The sequence below is a fragment of the Capricornis sumatraensis genome, chromosome 15 (assembly GCF_032405125.1).
Source record: "Capricornis sumatraensis isolate serow.1 chromosome 15, serow.2, whole genome shotgun sequence".
In the NCBI taxonomy this organism is placed as follows: domain Eukaryota; kingdom Metazoa; phylum Chordata; class Mammalia; order Artiodactyla; family Bovidae; genus Capricornis; species Capricornis sumatraensis.
The window spans coordinates 69,375,717-69,395,945 of NC_091083.1; the positions used below are offsets into that span (position 1 = coordinate 69,375,717).

The 20,229-nt window shown below is 42.9% G+C and overlaps 1 protein-coding gene across 2 annotated transcripts in view; it reads right to left on the reverse strand.

Annotated features, from left to right (window-relative positions):
- The window catches only part of MROH8 (maestro heat like repeat family member 8), a 59,267-nt gene that overhangs the window by 30,213 nt on the left and 8,825 nt on the right, over window positions 1-20,229 (reverse strand). The window contains exons 4-8 of one of the 2 annotated variants that reach the window (XM_068986663.1): window positions 16,311-16,433; window positions 8,857-8,936; window positions 7,947-8,091; window positions 6,744-6,839; window positions 2,783-2,887 (exon numbers count right to left, since the gene is read on the reverse strand). In XM_068986663.1, coding sequence (XP_068842764.1) covers window positions 2,783-2,887; window positions 6,744-6,839; window positions 7,947-8,091; window positions 8,857-8,936; window positions 16,311-16,433 — 549 coding nt within the window. The remainder of the gene's footprint in view (window positions 1-2,782; window positions 2,888-6,743; window positions 6,840-7,946; window positions 8,092-8,856; window positions 8,937-16,310; window positions 16,434-20,229) is intronic. The other variant, XM_068986664.1, reaches the window with a different exon arrangement.

Here is a 20,229-nt window from a genome sequence, read left to right on the forward strand (position 1 = left end):
TATGACCAACCTAGACAGCATATTAAAAAGCAGGAGACATTACTTTGCCAACAAAGGTCCGTGTAGTCAAAGCTATGGTTTTTCCAGTGGTCATGTATGGATGTGAGAGCTGGACCATAAAGAAGGCTGCACACTGAAAGATTGATGCTTTTGAACTGTGGTGCTGGAGAAGACTCTTGAGAGTCCCCTGGATAGCAAGGAGATCCAACCGGTCAATACTAAAGGAAATCAGTCCTGAATATTCATCGGAAGGACTGATGCTGAAGCTGAAACTCCAATACTTTGGCTACCTGATGTGAAGAGCTGACTTATTACAAAAGACTCTGATGCTAGGAAATAATGAAGGCAGAAGAAGAAGGGGACAACAGAGGACGAGATGGTTGGATGGCATCACCTACTCATTGGACATGAATTTGATCAAGCTCTGGGTAAGGAGGAAGGACAGGGAAGCCTGGCGTGCTGTAGTTCATGGGGTCGCAGAGTCAGACACAACAGAGTGACTGAACAACAACAAGAACTATGAATACAACCATTAGGAAACAAGTATCCCAAGAATTTATAATAAGTTGAGAATAAATTAGCCTTGGTGGTTTAAATGGTAAAGATCTTCCTGCAGTGAAGATTCAATCCCTGAGTTCAATCCCTGGGTCAGGCAGTTCCTCTGGAGAAGGAAATGGCACCCCTCTCCAGCACTCTTGCTTGGAGAATCCCATGGACAGAGAAGTGTGGCAGTCTGTAGTCCATGGGATAACAGTCAGACACAACTGAGTGACTAACTTTCACTTTTCCCTTTTTTCAGGAATATGTGCTAGTTTGTTAAGTGAAAAAGTCAGATACAAAGTTGAGATATACCAACTGACAATATTTAAAAATTTTTATTTATAGATATTTTACCATATTATGGAAAAAAAGTCAAGTAGCTGGTCAAAACCTACCAGAAAAAAATATAATTTAAAATAAATAGTGAAGCAAGTAGGACCAATTTAAAAAAAAATGAAGGCAGAAAAGATAAATGAAGTTAAGGGTTTTGTTAGCATGCAGAATGCATGATCATCTTTTACTCAAACTTGGCCACAGAGCTAGGCTTCAGATTTTCTCAGGGTTCACGCATCTAAGAGGATTCACACTGTCCATAAAGCAAGAAGCAAATAGCCATACAGAGGCAGCATGCTTGTTCCTAGGATTGAGGCAGGAAGAAATTTCCACTGTGGCTTTTCAGAAAAATACATGGAGATAGTGGAAACAACAGCTTCTACAACCTATGTACACTAAACAGAGAAATATGCAAACTGTATAAGATCTTTCATTCTCTGATAACACGTTCATTCTTTCAATCAACAAACACTGAGTATCCATTATGTGCCAGGTACTGGTTATGACTATAGCACTTATGGATAAGGCACTTGGACTGTCACTGGGGACTCAGTGAACCTTCCTCAGAAAAATGCAGAAGACTGCACCACACAACATTCTGCACAGAACTTTCCGGATGTTCACAGACCCCTCGGCCACCCAAGTTAAGCACCCTTATGTTGGCAATTCTTGCCAGGAAGAAAATGCTGAGGAGGTTCTGCCGAGCATAGGGGAGATTATGTATAGGAAGAAGTCATTTGAAACTCTTGTCTTTAGTCTGCAGCCAAAATTAGAGTTTGAGGAAGAAGCATGCATTGTGGTCAAACAATAGGGTAGCCAGTGAGCACAGAATAATAAGGTAGTCAGTGATGGCCAGAAGTCATGTGCTCTCTTCGACTAAACAGAGAACAAGGGAAGTAGCATCGTTTGAGGGGCTGAGCTTCAGTAAGGAGGTGGCAAGTTTGGATGTGTTTTCAAACGGAGAAATAAGAAAGGTAGTGGCATGCTGTCCTTTTGATTGTTAGAATATTCACATCAATGGTAAATTGTCTGAGGAATTCTCATAAAGACCTACTATTCCTACTCTCCCCCAACTTCTCTTCCAATTCCTGGGCCTTACTATGCAGATTGGAGAAATGATGGATGAGGACAGAAGAGACTCCAGTGTGGAGAAGATCTACTGAGGACAGAAAGAGATTTTGTAGATGACAAAAAGGATCAGATCAGGAAAGAGGATCTGAGTTTGGGGAATTCTTTTTAGGAATTATGGGAGAGAATTCAGAACTGGAAAGTGAGAATGCAAAAGGGAAATGAGAGGATTTAAAAAGAGGTATTGTAGGAGAAGGAAATGGCAACCCACTCCCATATCCTTGCTTGGGAAATCCCATGGGGAGTCTAGTGTGCAAGAGTCCATGAAGTACAACAGGGTTGGACACAGCTTAGCGGCTAAACAACAAATGGCAGTTCTAGCCAATGTATGAGAGCGAAAACTTGTAAGGAATTGGGGGTTGGGGCTGAAACCAAAATCCTATTGTTTACAGATGTGAATGTCTATTTAGAAAAACCAAAATAAACTGCAAGCAAATATTTAAACTAAAAAATAAATAATAAAAAAATAAAAAGAGGTATTGTAGAACCATTTTCTCTGAGATGCTGGGAGATCTTTAAATTGACTTACATACTTATATTTGCCTGCTACACTTTACTGCTTCAAACTCTTGTGCATCCCTTTGGGTATGCAAGATTACTAAACACAATACCTGGCCTCAAGCTGCTCACTTAGGGGAGAGGAGCAGATAAGTGAATAATGCCAAATGTTCTTACATGAGCACCAAGAAGGCACCAGTCTGGGGAGCCATAAACAGGAGGGGAACTGGGCAGTTCAAAGGATAGCTCTGGATCCTGCATCTTCAACTGGAGGTCAACTTACTTGCAGGCTGAGATGTTTGAATAAACACTTCAGAACTTGAGCCATGCTGGTTGTGGCCCGTTCCCGTTCATGGTCTTTGTCTGACTGTAACCAGGGGTCCATGTGCTGTGAAAAAATAAATGGTTAAGCAGCTTGATCTAGGAAAAGAACCCAAAAGTCACAAGCTTATATTTTACTAACATTGTTTAATTTCTCTAATAGGTACTCAAAGACATTCTGATAGAACTGGTTTTCTATTATAACCCTAGAAAATCTTATCACTTAAGATATTTATGTATAACAGGAGGCATTCAATTTGCTTTTACAGAGTATAAATGGAAAACTTGAAACTTTTTACAGGAAAAAAAATGGTTTATCAGGAAGATCTGTGATAACACCATATTCTTTTGGAAGATGTGTGGAGGGAAAAGTCCCACATGTAACTCTGTGCATGCATGCTCAGTTGCTAAGTCATGTTCAACTCTGTGTGACTCCATGGACTGTGGCCTGCCAGACTCCTCTGGCAAGAATACTGGAGTGGATTGTCATTTCCTGCTCTATGAGATCGTTCCAGTCCACGAACTGAACCTGCATCTCCTGTCTCTCTTGCACTGGATGACCACTGTGCCTTCTGGGAAGTCTGCCACATGTCACTACCATGTCTGAAAACATTTTCTTAAATGACAAACCAGTTCTGGTTGCAAATGAAAGTAGTGGGATGACAAACCACCACAAAGATCTAGGGAGTCAGGTGGTCCAGCTTCTATTGGTGCCTATATTCTAGACTTTATTTTCTCTTCATTCAACTTTCCTCAATTATTTAGTCTCTACTTCTGTATGTTTTTAGCCTTATTAAATCTATTTAGGAAAGAAAGAAAATCAATGATGTATGTGCTCTTAAGGTGCTTTGAGGATGGGAAATTACATCTAGAGCCAGACATCCTGGAATGCGAAGTCAAGTGGGCCTTAGGAAGCATCACTATGAACAAAGCTAGTGGAGGTGATGGAATTCCAGTTGAGCTATTTCAAATCCTAAAAGATGATGCTGTGAAAGTGTTGCACTCAATATGCCAGCAAATTTGGAAAACTCAGCAGTGGCCACAGGACTGGAAAAGGTCAGTATTCTTTCCAATTTCAAAGAAAGGCAATGCCAATGAATGTTCAAACTACTTAACTGCACTATTGCACTTATTTCACACACTACTAAAGTAATGCTCAAAATTCTCCAAGCCAGGCTTCAATAGTACATGAACTGTGAACTTCCAGATGTTCAAGCTGGTTTTAGAAAAGGCAGAGGAACCAGAGATCAAATTGTCAACATCTACTGGATCATCGAAAAAGCAAGAGAGTTCCAGAAAAACATCTCCTTCTGCTTTACTAACTATGCCAAAGCCTTTGACTGTGTGGATCTCAACAAACTGGAAAATTCTTCAAGAGATGAGAATACCAGACCACCTGACCTACCTCTTGAGAAATCTGTGTGGAAGTCAAGAAGCAACAGTTAGAACTGGATATGGAACAACAGACTGATTCCAAATAGGAAAAGGAGTATGTCAAGGCTGTATATTGTCACTCTGCTTATTTAACTTATATGCAGAGTATATCATGGGAAACACTGGGCTGGATAAGCACAAGCTGGAATCAAGATTGCCAGCAGAAATATCAATAACCTCAGATATGCAGATGACACCACCCTTATGGAAGAAAGCAAAGAGGAACTAAAGAGCCTTTTGATGAAAGTGAAAGAAGAGAGTGAAAAAGCTGGCTTAAAACTCAACATTCAGAAAATGAAGATCATGGCATCTGGTCCTATCACTTCATGGCAAATAGAGAGGGAAACAGTGACAGACCTTGTTTTTTGAGCTCCAAAATCACTGCAGATGGTGACTGCAGCCGTGAAATTAAAAGATGCTTGCTCCTTGGAAGAAAAGTTATGACCAACCTAGACCACATATTAAAAAGCAGAGACATTACTTTGCCAACAAAGGTCTGTCTAGTCAAAGCTATGGTTTTTCCAGTGTTCACATATGGATGTGAGAGTTGAACTATAAAGAAGGCTGAACACTGAAGAATTGATGCTTTTGAACTGTGGTGTTGGAGAAGACTCTGGAGAGTCCCTTGGACTGCAAGAAGATCCAACCAGTCCATCCTAAAGGAGATCAGTCCTGGGTGTTCATTGGAAGGACTGCTGCTAAAGCTGAAACTCCAATACTCTGGCCACCTGACTTGAAGAACTGACTCATTTGAAAAGACCCTGATGCTGGGAATGATTGAAGGCAGGAGAGGGGACAACAGAGGATGAGATGGTTGGATGGCATCACGGACTCAATGGACATGAGTTTGAGTAAACTCCAGGAATTGGCGATGGACAGGAAGGCCTGGCGTGCTTCAGTCCATGGGGTCGCAAAGAGTCAGACATGACTGAGCAACTGAACTGAACCTGAAACAGTCAGGGAAGGATTCATGGAGGAGAAACTTCACAGAAAGGGTGGCATTTCAGGTAGAAGAAATGGGTTGAATTAAGCTAGGAAGGCAGGAAGGTACAAGGCACAACCAGAAACCCAACGTGGCTGGAGTGTTGATGTATAAATAGAAGAGGGTTGAGAAATAATGTCTGGCTTCCCAGGCGGCTCAGTGCTGAAGAACCCGCCTGCCAATGCTGGAGACGTAGGAGACTGGGTCGAGCCCTGGGTTGGGAAGATCCCCTGGAGGAGGAGATGGCAACTCACTCTAGTATTCTTGCTGGAAAAATCCCATGGACAGAGAAGCCTGACAGGCTACGGTCCATAGAGTCACAAAGAGTTGGACGCGATTGAGCACAGGCGTGAAAAATAACATTAAGGTCTGTTGTGGCAAAGATTAGTATCCTTCTGTATAAAGGTGCAAATGATTAATAATAGTTTAAAGGATTATCCCTCCTAGAATAGCTACATCTTAAAAAGGAGAGAGTAAGACGCTTGAACTGCAGTGAATGCACTCCAATGAGTAACACCCTATTGGTGGAATGGCAACTACTGGAACGGGTACAGGTGATGGCAGGTGGCTATGAATAACCTTGCCTGGTAGGCAGCTGCCTATTTACTCCTTCACGAGGCTGACACTGTTTTCTTGATCACTTATTGAAGCCCTTCTATAGTAATGAGCAAAAATAATTTAAGGAATAATTATAGCAAGCATTTAAACCATTTTTGAAGGCCATTTATTCAATACTCGTAGTAATTACTATCTCCGTATTAAGGTGAGAAGACAGACCTCCTTGGTGGTCCAGTGGTTAAGAACCTGCATTGCAATACAGGGAACACAGGTTTGATCTCTGGTCCCGGAAGACCTGACATGCCTTGAGGCAACTAGGCCCGAGTGCCACAACTACTAAGTCCAGGTACCTAGAGCCTGTGCTTCACAACTAGAGAAGCCACCTCAATGAGCAGCCCTTGAACCGCAGAGTAGACCCCCTCACCACAACTGGAAAAAGCCTGTGCTTTCGAAGAACAAAGACCCAGTGCAGCCATAAGTAAATAGATAAGTATTTTAAAAATATGAAGACTGCGAGATTAAATTCCTTGCTGAATGTATTTAACCAATGAATGGCAGAGAGTCAGAATTTGAACCCAAGTCTGACTCAACACACAGAGCTGATACTCACCTATTATATAAAGTGAAAGTGAAAGTGTTAGTTCCTCAGTTGCGTCTGACTATATTCGACCCCATGGACTTGTAGCCCGCCAGACTCTTCTGTCCACGGAGTTTTCCAGTAAGAATACTGGAGTGGGTTGCCATTTTTTACTCCAAGGGATCTTCCTGACCGAGAGATCAAACCTGTGTCTCTTGAATTGCAGGCAGGCTCTTTACCGTCTGAGCCACCAGGGAAGCCCCTACTCGCCTATTATGTTGCCTCCTAAAACTTAACCCTTCCATATTTTTTTCTTCCACTTTCACCAGTTAATAGGAATAGTTACCCATTCTCTCCTAATATCCTGTTTACCTTAAAAACGATGTCAAGATTTTCCAAATGTCGGTCTTTTATCACCAAACTCTGGAGCATCTCAACGAACGCCTGAAATGTCTGCCTGTAGAGACACTGAAAAGGCACAGGGTTAGTGAGGACCCATGGGAAGTTCTCCCACACTGCACACTTTAAGGCTGTCCCAGTTATCTTAGACCTTGCTGCTGCTGCTGCTGCTGCTAAGTTGCTTCAGTCGTGTCCGACTCTGTGTGACCCCATAGACGGCAGCCCACCAGGCTCCCCCATCCCTGGGATTCTCCAGGCAAGAACACTGGAGTGGGTTGCCATTTCCTTCTCCAATGTATGAAAGTGAAAAGTGAAAGTGAAGTCGCTCGGTCGTGTCCGACCCTCAGCAACCCCATGGACTGCAGCCTTCTATGCTGCTCCGTCCATGGGATTTTCCAGGCAAGAGTACTGGAGTGGGGTGGCATTGCCTTCTCCATCTTAGACCTTACTCAAAGGTAAAGGACCTTTGGGTAAAGCACTAGCAGGCAGTATGTGACTCGAGGTGAAACAATAAATCTTCATTTCAAATGGACATCTCAGCCTTACCAGGAACCCAGTTAACTGATTCTCACTACACGTGAGAATTACTTTCGGGTTATCAACATACTTTTAAAGCTTGACTTGTGAATCCTTCCAATACCTTAAAACCCAAAGTCCCCTTTGACAACTGCTTCACCTTCCAGTTCACCAGCTGCAGAAGGAAGTCCAGCCTTGGCCCTTCCCTTCCTCTTTTCTCTGCTTGAAACCTTTTCTTACAGAGATGTTTACATGTCCTGTCTGCAACTGTCACCTCATCAGGAAGCCTCTCTCTGGCCACCTGATGCATAGGGCTGGGCAACAAGTTCATTTGGTTTTCCCATGTTATTGAAAAACTAGGCATATGAACATTCCCATCTTATTGTAAAGCCCAAAGCAGGAAAAGAAGGAATGAAGGGAAGAAAACAAAATAAAATGGGATTAAAAACAAGAAAACTATTTAACAACTTATTTTATTCGTCTCCTGCATTGGCAAGCAGATTCTTTGCCAACTGCGCCACCTGGCTGCGCCACCTATTTTATTCACCGGACTTTGCTTAAATACTTTTTGGTGAGTTCCAAAAAATCGAATGTACTTTCAAAAAGCCAAAATCAGCTGACCCTGTGGCTGGCGAGTTACTCTAGTAAGGTATGAGTTACCTCTGAATTGCAGGATCCACCGGGCATGATTTCCTGCAGATGGGTAAGGGTCTTGATACAGGGCAGAGCGATTACACTTTTGGTGACAAGACTGAACAGGTCAGCTCGATCTTCAGAACCAAACAGCAAGTAGACATCTTGGCAACTAAAAAAAGACAGTTTGGGAATAGCTAGCTGGGAAGAATCTGATTTGATGTTGATAAGCAGGAATCAAAGTAGCCTCAAATAGAAGGAGAGGCTGCTTGGTGTATCATTCTAATGGAGGAGACCAATGGCACACTTGTCAGTCTGTCTGGACAAGCCTCGCAAAGGTTAAGAGGAGGAGTTTCAGGCTCAGGGCCTCCAACCTGGTCCCTTCCTTTCCCTTCCCAACCCACAAGAGTGACTCCTCAAGCTTTCCTCCAGTTCAACCACAGAAGGAAGCCTGCTAGAGTCTGATACGGCAAACCACAATTTTCCAAAGTGTGTTGTGCTGAATGCTTGTTATTTTTTAGTTTTGAGTTTGGGGACTGGTGGGCAGACCCAAGTTTAAAAATCTTTTAACTGCAGGACTTCTTGGGACCTTTAATCAGTTAACGTGCCGTACTAATCTCTAGGAGAGGTAAATAGCAGACAGCCCTTCCAAATTTCTCAGGCCATGGACTTCTGCTGTCATGAAGCATATATGGGAATACCTTTACACTGAATATACTCTGGACACAACTGAGCTCCACAGAGGTTCTAGTAGGTCTTTGAGATACAGATGGGAACACACATGAAAGCCAACTTCTTACACAGAAACATGGATCTGACTTCCCCTTCTCTTCTAAATAGTTTTCAGGAGTTAAAAATAGGAAGCACGTCTGTTGGCTCTGGCACTGGCCCTCAATGAGGAAGCAAGATGCACGCAGAGGGGGCATGCGGGCCTCACCTGAAGTCAGTGATGGTGATAAAGACCTCCTGGAGCACAGGGCTGAAGAGAGACTGCAGGGGCTCCTCCTCCACCAGTGTCTGCATTGAGAGGGACAGAACTTTAGAGAGTCGAGAATGGGCCGAGCCATTAGGCCAGATGGCAGGAGCCCTGAACGGCCTGGAAGAACCACGGCAGGTCCTCTGGTAGGCCTGCTCCTGGGTTCCACCGGGCTGGCAGCAGGACTGTGGCCAGGCTAGGAGTTTAGTCTCTGAGGCCTGGCTCTGCCTCTTACTAGCTGTTTGAGCAGATAACTGCCTGTACCTCAGTTTCCTTATCTGTAAAACAAGATAACAGTACTATTTACCTTCATAAGTTGGTTGTGAGAATTAAATGAGCTAATTCATAATACTCAGTGTGTGTGTGCTCAGTTGCTTCAGTCGTGTCCAACTCTTTGCAATCCTACGGACTGTAGCCTGTCAGGGATCTCTGTCCATGGGATTTTTCAAGCAAGAATAATGGAGTGGGTTGCCATGCCCTCCTCCAGGGGATCTTCCCAACCCTGGGATCAAACCCACATCTCCTGTGTTGCAGCTGGATTCTTTACCCACTGAGCCAACTGGGAAGCCCATAATACTAAGTAGCCCTCAGCAACTGTGAGATAGTGTCTGTTAGTCATTATTTTCATGACTAGTGATTATTTCCAGTTTAGGCTTCCTAACTCTTCTTGCTACTAAACCAGCCATCTCTACTCTAGTGCCTAATCTTATTCTAAGTTGCTTGTCCTGGAAAACAAATAACTTCACGGATTCCAAACTGGCAGAGGGAAAGCAGCTTTGCACTACTAAATAAACCTGCAGAGTGGTAGGAAAAAAAGAGGCTCTGGAGCTGGATACACCTGGGTTTGAGCACTGGTTCTGACTCTCTCGCTCTCTGTGACCCTGTGTGTCATATTGAACTTTCCTGTGCCTGAGTTTCCTTATCCGGATGGAGAAGATGAGCTCTATCTCAGGGAGTTGAGCTGAAGAGCAGATGTAAACGGTTGTAGGGGCCTCCTTACGGGACCGTCTACCCAGCCTCTCTGGCAACTGCCTTCGGCCATCAACAGTGGGTGTTCCACAGCCACGTTTCTGTAATATTTATGTATTTGGCTGTGCCAGGTCTTCGCTGCCTCAAGCATGATTTTCAATCCTCATTGTGTCATGCAAGATCTTTAGTAGCAGCATGCAGGATCCTTAGTTGCGACACGTGGGATCTAGTTCCCTGACCAGCATTCAAACTGTGTCCCTTGCATTGGGAGCGCAAAGTCTTAGCCACTGGACCACCAGGGAAGTCCACACACAGCAATGTTTCTGCTAAGGCAGTTTGTTTCCACTAACCACAACTCATCTGTCTAGGAGTACACACCACAAGGTGAACTCACTAGATTCTCTCTCTTAGGAATGCTGAACTGAGACAAGGAGCCTCAATCTCTGGCTGGCTGGTCTATGAAAAGGAGAAAACTTCAAATTTGGGAGCACTGCCCTATGGATGGGGTAACCAAAAGAGCAAATTTTGGCAGGACAGAGGTGGGAGGCGGGGAGAGGAAAGAGGAGGAGGAGGGAGAGGGAGGGAGTTGGAAATGCACACAAAGAGGGAAAAGAGGGGGAATGTTCTCATTGGGCATGAGGAAATTATTTTGTGTGTGTGTGTGGTTTCATTTCCTTTCTGGAGCAAGATGCTCTTCCTATTACAGGATTCTAGGGAACATGCAGTGATCCTAAGAATAGATCTCCCCTTTTAGGTTTCTCTTGCCTGCCACCCAAAAGATCTCATTTAGAACTTAGGACGGTGCCCAGGAGGCGGTGCTCAACAAACATGCCTGGGCTCTCTTTTGTGCCCTTCTCTGAGTTTTCTCTTTCTCTTTTCTCGTCTCACTTTCCAACTCTGGTCAGATCTCGCAGATGGACTACTTCTTCTTTCTGATTTCCTCATGGAGCTTTCTTACTTATTTGTATGGTTCACAATCTGGAAGGGACAAAGCATCAGACTTGGCCTTCAGGCTGACAGTCGGCCTCTACTCACTCAGATCTACTTCTCTCAAGAGCATCATCACTAAGGTCACAGGGACAACCTGGCATTTGGGTGTTAAAAGGTGAGCTCATCATTCTCCCATGCAAAGGACAGGACTCCTCTGCCTCCAATTACTGAGGACGGCATCCTTTCCCAGGCTTGTAAGAGAGACGATGTGTGGTTTCTCTCCTCTATTTACTTCCCATGTCCAATCTATCACAGTGATAGCCCCTTCCTGCTTTGCACAGATTCTGACTCTCCATCCCTGTACCCATATTCCTACATATTCCTGTAGCCACTCCCACGTGGATGAAGGCAGTGCTTTTTAGCTAAAACACCAGGCCTGCAGTTCTGATTTCAATCTACCTGACCACTTCTGTCAGAATAATCTTTTAAAAAAAATTTTTTTTAAATTGCAGAATAGTTGATTTATAGTGTTGTGTTAGTTTCAGGTGTACAGCAAAGTGAATCAGTTATACACACACACACTCACACACACACACACACACACATACATATATATCTCCACTCCTTTTCCCATACAGGTCATTATAGAGTATTGAGTAGAATTCCCTCAGTAGGTTCTTAATAGTTATCTATTTTATATAGTGTATTTATGTATTTATATAGTGTATTTATGGTGTATTTCCAATTTATCCCTCTTCCCTTTTACCCTCTGATACCATAAGTTTGTTTTCTGTATCTGTGATTCTACTTGTTTTTTAAATAAGTTATTTTTTATTCTTTTATAGATTCCACATATTTGTACCTTTTGTCTTTCTCTAACTTACTTCACCCACTATGTCTTTTCTTTTCTTAAATCCGTAAGGTATGAATGGCTTATTATATATTCATAATTATGCTAACCACTATGTGGACTCAGAAGCTGAGAGGCTTTTTGATTGTAAAGTATTTGTGTAGCAGGGACCTCCCGGGGTGACTATCCAAATCACAGCACTCACCCTTTTTCTGGGAGCTGCCTCTAATACACAGGGAGGGAGGGATGCCCAGAAGTCATGGCCTCATGATACCATGCTGCCCCCTGACACGCCCGATTGATGCAGAAGTGGAGAAGAGACCCAGCTTGGGCCAAGCAGACTCTCTCCTCCAGAATGTGGAATTAAGGACTGACGGACACGGACAGATTGGGAGCTGCGAGAGGTTAGGGTCATAGTGATGGCGGAGCAGTCCCTGCCTTTGAGACTCCTGGAGGTGTCCTGGAATGGGCTCTTTTGGAGGCTTGATAGGTAAACATCTTGCTTAGACTCTAAGCGAGATATTCCAGTGTCCTTTGTTGGTTTTAATTTTATATGTAATTATTTGGCTGTGCCAGCTCTTTGTTGTGGCATGAGAACTCTTAGCTGTGGCATGTGGGATCCAGCTCCCCGACCAGGTTGAACCTGGGCCCCTTGCATTGGGTTGGGGAGGCCACTGGACCACCAGGGAAGTCCCCGTCCCTTTGTTTTTAACGTAAGTGAGCCAGAGTTGATCTTCGTTGCTTCCCTCAAGGAGAATCTTAACCAATCTTAACAAAATGAGACATTTGTTTCAAAGGTCTTAATGAAAGCCATACAGATATTACTATCTCCATTTTCCAAGTGGAGCTAGAGGTTCAGAGAAGCAAAGTGGTTTGTCTAAAACCACAAGGTTGTGCTTGACAGAACTAGAACTAGAAACTGAGTCCTTTGATTCCTAAAACAGGTCCCTTTCCTCTTCATCCTTCTGCTTCAGGGAGCTCAAACTCTCACGTGGACAACAGGACAGATTATTTTCTTATTAGTTCAGTCTACAGTGAACTGCCTGTCCTCCGTATTCCTTGAGCATGCATTATGCATATCATAGAAGAGTCTTCCTAAAACATCACTCTCATCCATTTCTTACCTTGCTGCTCAAGTAACACAGTGCTTCTTCAATGTTGAGTATACTCTCTACCAGATGGCATAGTAGTAGGGTTTTGTGGAGGACCTCGAGGTAGAATTAGGGTGGAGTCTCAAGCTGCCAGAGGAAAACTAAGAGGAATTATGGACAAGTCCAGCTACATTAAAATTCTGCAACAGGAGGACGTTTCTGGTTATCCACTGGTTAGGAATCCACCTTGCAATGCAGGGGACATGGGTTGGAGAACTAAGATCCCAAATGCCTTTGAGGCAAGTTAGCCTGCATCCCACGAGAAGAGAAGCCCCCAGGGTTATGAATAATTCTACCATAACTCAGGATTACTACTTTGCATAGCCAGATCCTAATTTACCCCTCAAAGCCCCTACTCACTGGTTCTTTCTTTCAATCCTATTTATCACTTCCTTTTAAGATCAGATCAGGAGATCTATCTGGATTAATTTCATTCAAATCTTGTCATTACTTTATATCCTGATTGTCACTGTAGTTCTTCTCTTTTCTATTAAAGTTCTCCACATATTGTTTACATCTTTTTTTAAGTAACCGACATAAAATAAACTGTAAATATTTAAAGTGTACAGTTTAATGATTTTGGACATAGGTATGTATGCATGGAATCATCACCACAATCAGGATATGGATCACTCCCAAAAGTTCTCTTGTGCTACCTTGTAAATTCTCCCTCCTGCCTGTCCCCACTCTACTCCCACCTCCAGGAAAGCACTGATGTGATATCACTATAGATAAGTCTTAATTTTCCAGAATTTCATGGAATCACAGGGTATATTCTCTTTCTATCTGGCTTCTTTCACTTAGTATAATTATTTTGAGATTCATCCAAGTTGTACAATGTATTAACAGTTCATCCATTTTCATTGCTGAGTAGTATTCCATTGTATGGATATACCAAAACTGGTTGATCCACTCACCTGTTGATGGATCTTTGGGTTGTTTCCAGTGTTTAGTTTCTAAACAAATAGAGCTATAAAACACTGGTGTACAAGTCATTGTATGGACATATGCTTCATTTTACCTAGGAATGGAATTGCTGGGTCATATTGACTCAGAGGTTAAAGCGTCTGCTTGCAATGTGGGAGACCTGGGTTTGATCCCTGGGTTGGGAAGATCCCCCGGAAAAGGAAATGGCAACCCACTCCAGTATCCTTGCCTGGAGAATCCCATGGACTGAGGAGCCTGGTGGGCTACAGTCCCCGGGGTCACCAAGAGTTGGACACGACTGAGCGGCTTCACTATCACTATCACTGTGGTAAGTATATATTTAACTTTTTAAGAAACTGCCAGGTTTCCAAAATGGCTGTGGGGTACATGGGAGTCTTAGTCGTGCCACATACTCCTCACTAACATTCGGTATCACCTTTCTTTTCATTTTAGCCAGTCTAGTTGGTGTACAGCTGAATCTCATTGTGTTTTTTAAAAAATATGTATTATTTCTTTATTTGGCTGTGCTGGGTCTTAGTTGCGGCATGTAGACTCTCAGTTGCAGCATGTGGGATCTAGTTCCCTGAACAGGGATTGAACCCAAGCATCTACATTAGGAATGTGGCATCTTAGCCACTGGACCACCAGGGAAGTCCCTCTTGTGGTTTTAATTTGCTTTTTCCTAATCATAGCGATGGAGCATGTTTTCATGTGCTTATTTGTAAATCTTCTCTGGTGAAGTACTGTAAGAGTCTTGTCCCCCTTCTTTTCCATATTCTGCTCTCAGCTTCCTTTGCTCTTTTTATTTGGAGACTGAAAAGCCATGAAACTTCTTTCTTTAGAATGACCCTGATTTTCTCCTCAGAACTCTTTTAGCTCCTGCACATGGTCTTGAACAAAGATGTACTGACCCCTGGAGTTTCCTGGTGGACACTGACTCTCCTTAACTCTTCAGGGCTGAACCCCTTGCCAGCCTAAACTTGGGTTGATGTCTGACAGTAGGTATTTTGCTACTGGCTGGACAGATTCAGGTGCAAAGCATGGGGAAATTCAGCGTGCTTTTGCTTGTGGATCTTCTGAGCTGACTGGTTGAAATATGTGTCAACTCACTGCTGCCAATTTTTGTAGAGGTGGGACTGTGGAATCATGCCATTTTGGCTGAGTCCTATGGATGCATATAACTCTCTTTCCATGGAGTAGAGCCAAGTTCACTCACCCTTAAATCTGCATCATATCATTCTGTTCTACTTGATCTATTACTTGGAACTTTTCTCAACCTACTTAGGAGGTGTAGTCACTTCCAAACTAAACTGTAAACTCTTGAAGGGCAAGGAATAACCCTTCCAGGAAATTTGTATTCTTTTCAAAGCACCACAATGTTCTGGATACAGAAGATCTTTGATATAGTCTGGCGTGCCTATGGCCTCACTCACTCAGTTGTGTCTGGCCCTTTGGTTCCCCATGGACTGTAGCCTGCCAGGATCCTCTGTCCATGGGATTTCTCAAGCAAGAATACTGGAGTAGGTTGCCATCTCCTCCTCCAGGGGACCTTCTCAACCCAGGAATTGAACCCATGTCTCCTGTGGCTCTTGCACTGAAAGGTGGATTCTTTACCATGCCTACCACTTAACAAACCCATTAGCAGGTTAGCCTTCAGTTCTGAAAACTAATCATCAATCTAATCAGCCTTACAAATCTGTGTACCTATGGGTGTACCTATGGCTGATTCTTGTTGATGTATGACAGAAAACCACAAAATTCTGTAAAGCAATTTTCCTTCAATTAAAAAAATTTTTTTAAAAAGTTAAGTGCTTGTCTAAGTGCATCTGGATTCTTTGACATGGAACAGACCACTCACTTACTCCTCTGCGCCCTTACTAGACTTATTTAAACTTTTGTTATAGTCTCGGTGACACTTGATTGGCTGCAGGAACAGAGATTATATCTTTGTGGCCTCAGTTACTACGGCACTGGAACTGTCAAGTACATAACAAGGCAGTGAATGAATGAGTTAGTGGCAGAGTGTGGCTAGAGTTAAATACAAACAGGACAACAATAAAAAGGATACCATCATGTGTCTCAAATGCAAAATATGTGTTAGGTACTGTGTTCTGCTGCTGGCATTTATTTATTTAATGCTCTCAGTATCTATGTAAAGTACTGGGTTGGCCCAAAACTTCATAACATCGTATGGAAAAATCCAAACAAAATTTTTGGCCACTCCAATAGATACAGCTATTCTCATTTTGTAGATGAGAATCCTAAGGCACGGAGAAGTGCAGTACTTTCCCAAAGTCACACAGCTAGAAAGAGGCAGAAGCGGCACTGAACCTAGGCATTTGGTTATAGAATCTGCCTCAGTACTGCTTGCCTATTTAAATGCTGTTCCTTCCCTTACTGCTGCTCTTTTAATTGGTTTTCAAGGCTGATTCTCTTAGTGGAGTACCCTGGGTATTTCTCCTCTATGCAGAAATACTGATATGAAAAAGAAGTTGAGGGAACTGATAACATAGATGAAACCACTAAAAACTTTGTTGTCATAGAATTTGCCTGGTCCCAATAATCTGGGATCAGGCCATAATACTTACACTTAGCAGACGCACAATGTCTGCTATGTGGCTGTGAATGAACGATTCCATGGTTTCATCAGAAGGTAAAGTTCGGCTGAGAGAAGACAAAGATCTCAGGGCTGTCAGCTTCTGAAGTTGACTCTGAGTTTGTGGGAAAATGATAAAAACACAATTCTACATTATAATCTCATTTGATAACTGTCAAAGGCTTTTGAAAAGCTTCTTGGAATGTTTTAAACGACTGACATCTCATCCAACCCAAGATTAGCATTTTATTACAAGGAACAAAGAAGTTGCAGAGGAATAAAATTCCTCGGCCAGTGGCCCTGCCTGAGTTTGGGTCTTCATTTTCCCTCTCAGCTAGATTTTACTAAGTACTCGATGATGGCTCTATCCACCGTTAGTCTGCATCTCCACCCACCTTCCCTGTCCGTGTGCTGTGTGCTTAGTCGCTCAGTCGTGTCCGACTCTTTGCAACCCCATGGACAGACCTGCCGGGTTCCTCTGTCCATGGGGATTCTCTAGGCAAGAATACTGGAGTGGGTTGCCATGCCCTCCTCCAGGGGATCTTCCCAACCCAGGAATCGAACCCAGGTCTCCCACATTGCAGGCAGATTCTTTACTGTCTGAGCCACCAGGGAAGCCCTCCCTGTTTTCTGTTTCTTAAAGGTGACCTCTGATACCGTTACGTCCAGCTCTCCTGCTGTCATTAAAAATTCATTATTTTGAGTCTCTGTTTTCTATTAAAATACAAGTTCTGATTTGAAGAATAAAATCTTTTGTATTGTTTCCTTTTCTGATTATAAAAGCAATATCTATCATACAAACTTTGAAAAAATAAGGTGTTAAGAAGAAAGCAAAAGACACCAATAATTCTACATGTCATGAGAAAATTTCTTCCAGTCTTTTCTCGCCTACATGTAGATGGTATAAATTGGTATAAGCCCTCTAGATAGCAAGTGGCAATAGTAGCAACATATAGCAATGTCCTGATTTTCTATCACCTGTATCAGTAGAACAAGCCTACATTGGGTTGCTGTGCTCCAGTTTTGTCCCCTTCTAAAATAGATGGGGAAACAGTGGACACAGTGTCAGACTTTATTTTTTTGGGCTCCAAAATCACTGCAGATGGTGACTGCAGCCATGAAATTAAAACACGCTTACTTCTTGGAAGGAAAGTTATCACCAAACTAGATAGCATATTGAAAAGCAGAGACATTACTTTGCCAACAAAGGTCCATCTAGTCAAGGCTATGGTTTTTCCAGTGGTCATGTATGGATGTGAGAGTTGGACTGTGAAGAAAGCTGAGTGCCAAAGAATTGATGCTTTTGAACTGTGGTGTTGGAGAAGACTCTTGAGAGTCCCTTGGACTGCAAGGAGATCCAACTAGTCCATCCTAAAGGAGATCAGTCCTGGGTGTTCTTTGGAAGGAATGATGCTAAAGCTGAAACTCCAATACTCTGGCCAGCTCATGTGAATAATTGACTCATTGGAAAAGACTCTGATGCTGGGAGGGATTGGGGGCAGGAGGAGAAGGGGATGACAGAGGATGAGATGGCTAGATGGCATCACCAACTTGATGCACATGAGTTTGGGTGAACTCCAGGAGTTGGTGATGGACAGGGAGGCCTGGCGTGCTGCAATTCATGGGGTTGCAGAGAGCTGGACACCACTGAGAGACTGAGCTGAACTGAACTGAATCTATTCACCCAGCTATTACCAGTTTCATGTCATAAAATGCAAATTTGATCAGGTAACTCTCTCTCTACTGATACTCTTTTCAACAGCACCCATTAAAGTCAAGGCCCTTCTCAAAGTGACCGCAGCTAATCTCTGCCATTTCATCTTCCACCTTGTCTGGTAGCATACTGAATTTTAGCCCAGTTAAGTTTCATGCTGCCCTTTCTTGCTTTTGGGCCTTTCTGCCTTCTCACTTGTCTATACTTTTTGTTTACAGACTGAAACCTATATATGCTTTAAGACTTAGATCATGCATTCTCTCCTGAAGTTGGGTCAAGTACCCTTCTAAGTGTATCCATAAATTACATGTATATATTGCTAACGTGGTATTTGTGATACTGTGATAAAGTTGCCTTCTTACTCATCTATTACCCTGACTGGCTGTGGATTTAGGTCAGGGCAGGGAATGGGCTTTTTTTTTTTTTTTCCCCCAATTCACTGCAGTAATCCAAGCTCTTTATTAATTAAAAAGAAATCCTTTAGAAAGTCCTACTGACATGAAGTACAAAGAAAAGTCCAAGTCAAAAGTGAAGACCAACACTCTGGCTTTAAGTCTTAAAAAAATTTTTTTTACTGGCATTATCCATAGAGAAAATATAAAACTTGTTGAATTTTCACAAACCCCAACATCTGTGCACATATATTCAAGGGGAATGAAAACTGGATCTCAGAGAGGTATCTGTACTCCCATATTCACTGCAGCATTATTCCCAGTTAGATAGATGGCACAGTGGTAAAGAATCTGCCTGCCAATGCAGGAGATGCAAGAGACATGAGTTCAATCCATGGGCCGAAAAGCTCCCTTGGAATAGGAAATGGAAACCCACCCAGGACTCTTGTCTGGAGAACTCCATGGACAGAGGAACCTGGTGGGCTGCAGTCCACGGGGTCGAAAGGAGTCAGACACCGCTGAGCACACGTGAACATGGAAATGACCCAAGTGTCTGCTGACAAACGGCAGAGACCTTGGACACTGGTTTAGACGTGCCAGGCTTCTCCGAGCTCATCAGACATTCTCTGACCCTTTCTGCCACAAAGCTGTTAAATGTTTCATTTCCTATTTCTGGAACGTGCGTGTGTGTGTGGTGTCACTTCAGTTGTGTCCGACTCTCTGCAACCCTATGGACTGTAGCTCACCACGCTCCTCTGCCCATGGGATTCTCCAGGCAAGGATTCTGGAGTGGGTTGCCATGTCCTCCTCCAGCGGATCCTCCCAACTCAGAGATCAACCCTCCAATTTTAACTTCTCCTACTTTCTCCTATTCATTCCTTAGACTTGAGCTGATAGGATACTTCCTCAGGAATGCCTCCCTTTACCCCCAGCTCAAGACAAATTCTTTTATTATATGCTCCCACAGAATGAATGAATGTTTCACTTAAATAATGAATCCTCCATTATTAAGTAGGATAATACAGATTTATAGTTATTGACCAAGAAATTTCTTTTTTCTCCCACTATCTCTGATGTGTGCTTTTCTATAATTACATGCATTTGTACGCACAAGAAAAAGTCTGAAAATACATACACCAAAATGTTAACAGAAGTTATCTTAGGAGGAAAACTAAGATAACTTAAATCTTGAGGGGATTAGGGAAGATTAACCTGTACCTTTTATTACAGTTTTCTTTGTTTTTATAGGAAATTTAAAATTTTTATAAACATGATTATAAACATAAAAATAATTTAGAAGAATATGTAAATATATTTATTATAAATACAAAACACAAATATAAAAATATTGTGGATAAAGAATGGCACCTGCCATTTCAGTGAACAAACGGTGCTGCGCCTGTCAAGCCATCAGCCACTGGAGCTGCTCCGTACCTTCTCACATGCACTAAAATGATTAATTTGAAATGTCTGCTTTTGGGATTAGCAGTCCATCTTTCGGTGCCTTCACTACACAGTTTTTTTTTTTTCCCCATCAAAAACTCCTTTTTATCCTGACTCCTCCCTTACCAACAGTCCCTCAGAGCTATCTGAAAGACTGTCATTCCAGTCCTTAGCCGCTCAGTCCTATCTGACTCTTTGTGAGCCCAGGGACTGTAGCCCTCCAGGCTCCTTTGTCCATGGAATTCTCCAGGTAAGAATACTAGAGTGGGTTGCCATTCTCTTCTTTAGGGCATCTTCCCAACCCAGGGATCTAACCTGGGTCTCTCACATTGCAGGCAGACTCTGAGCCACCAGGGAAGCCC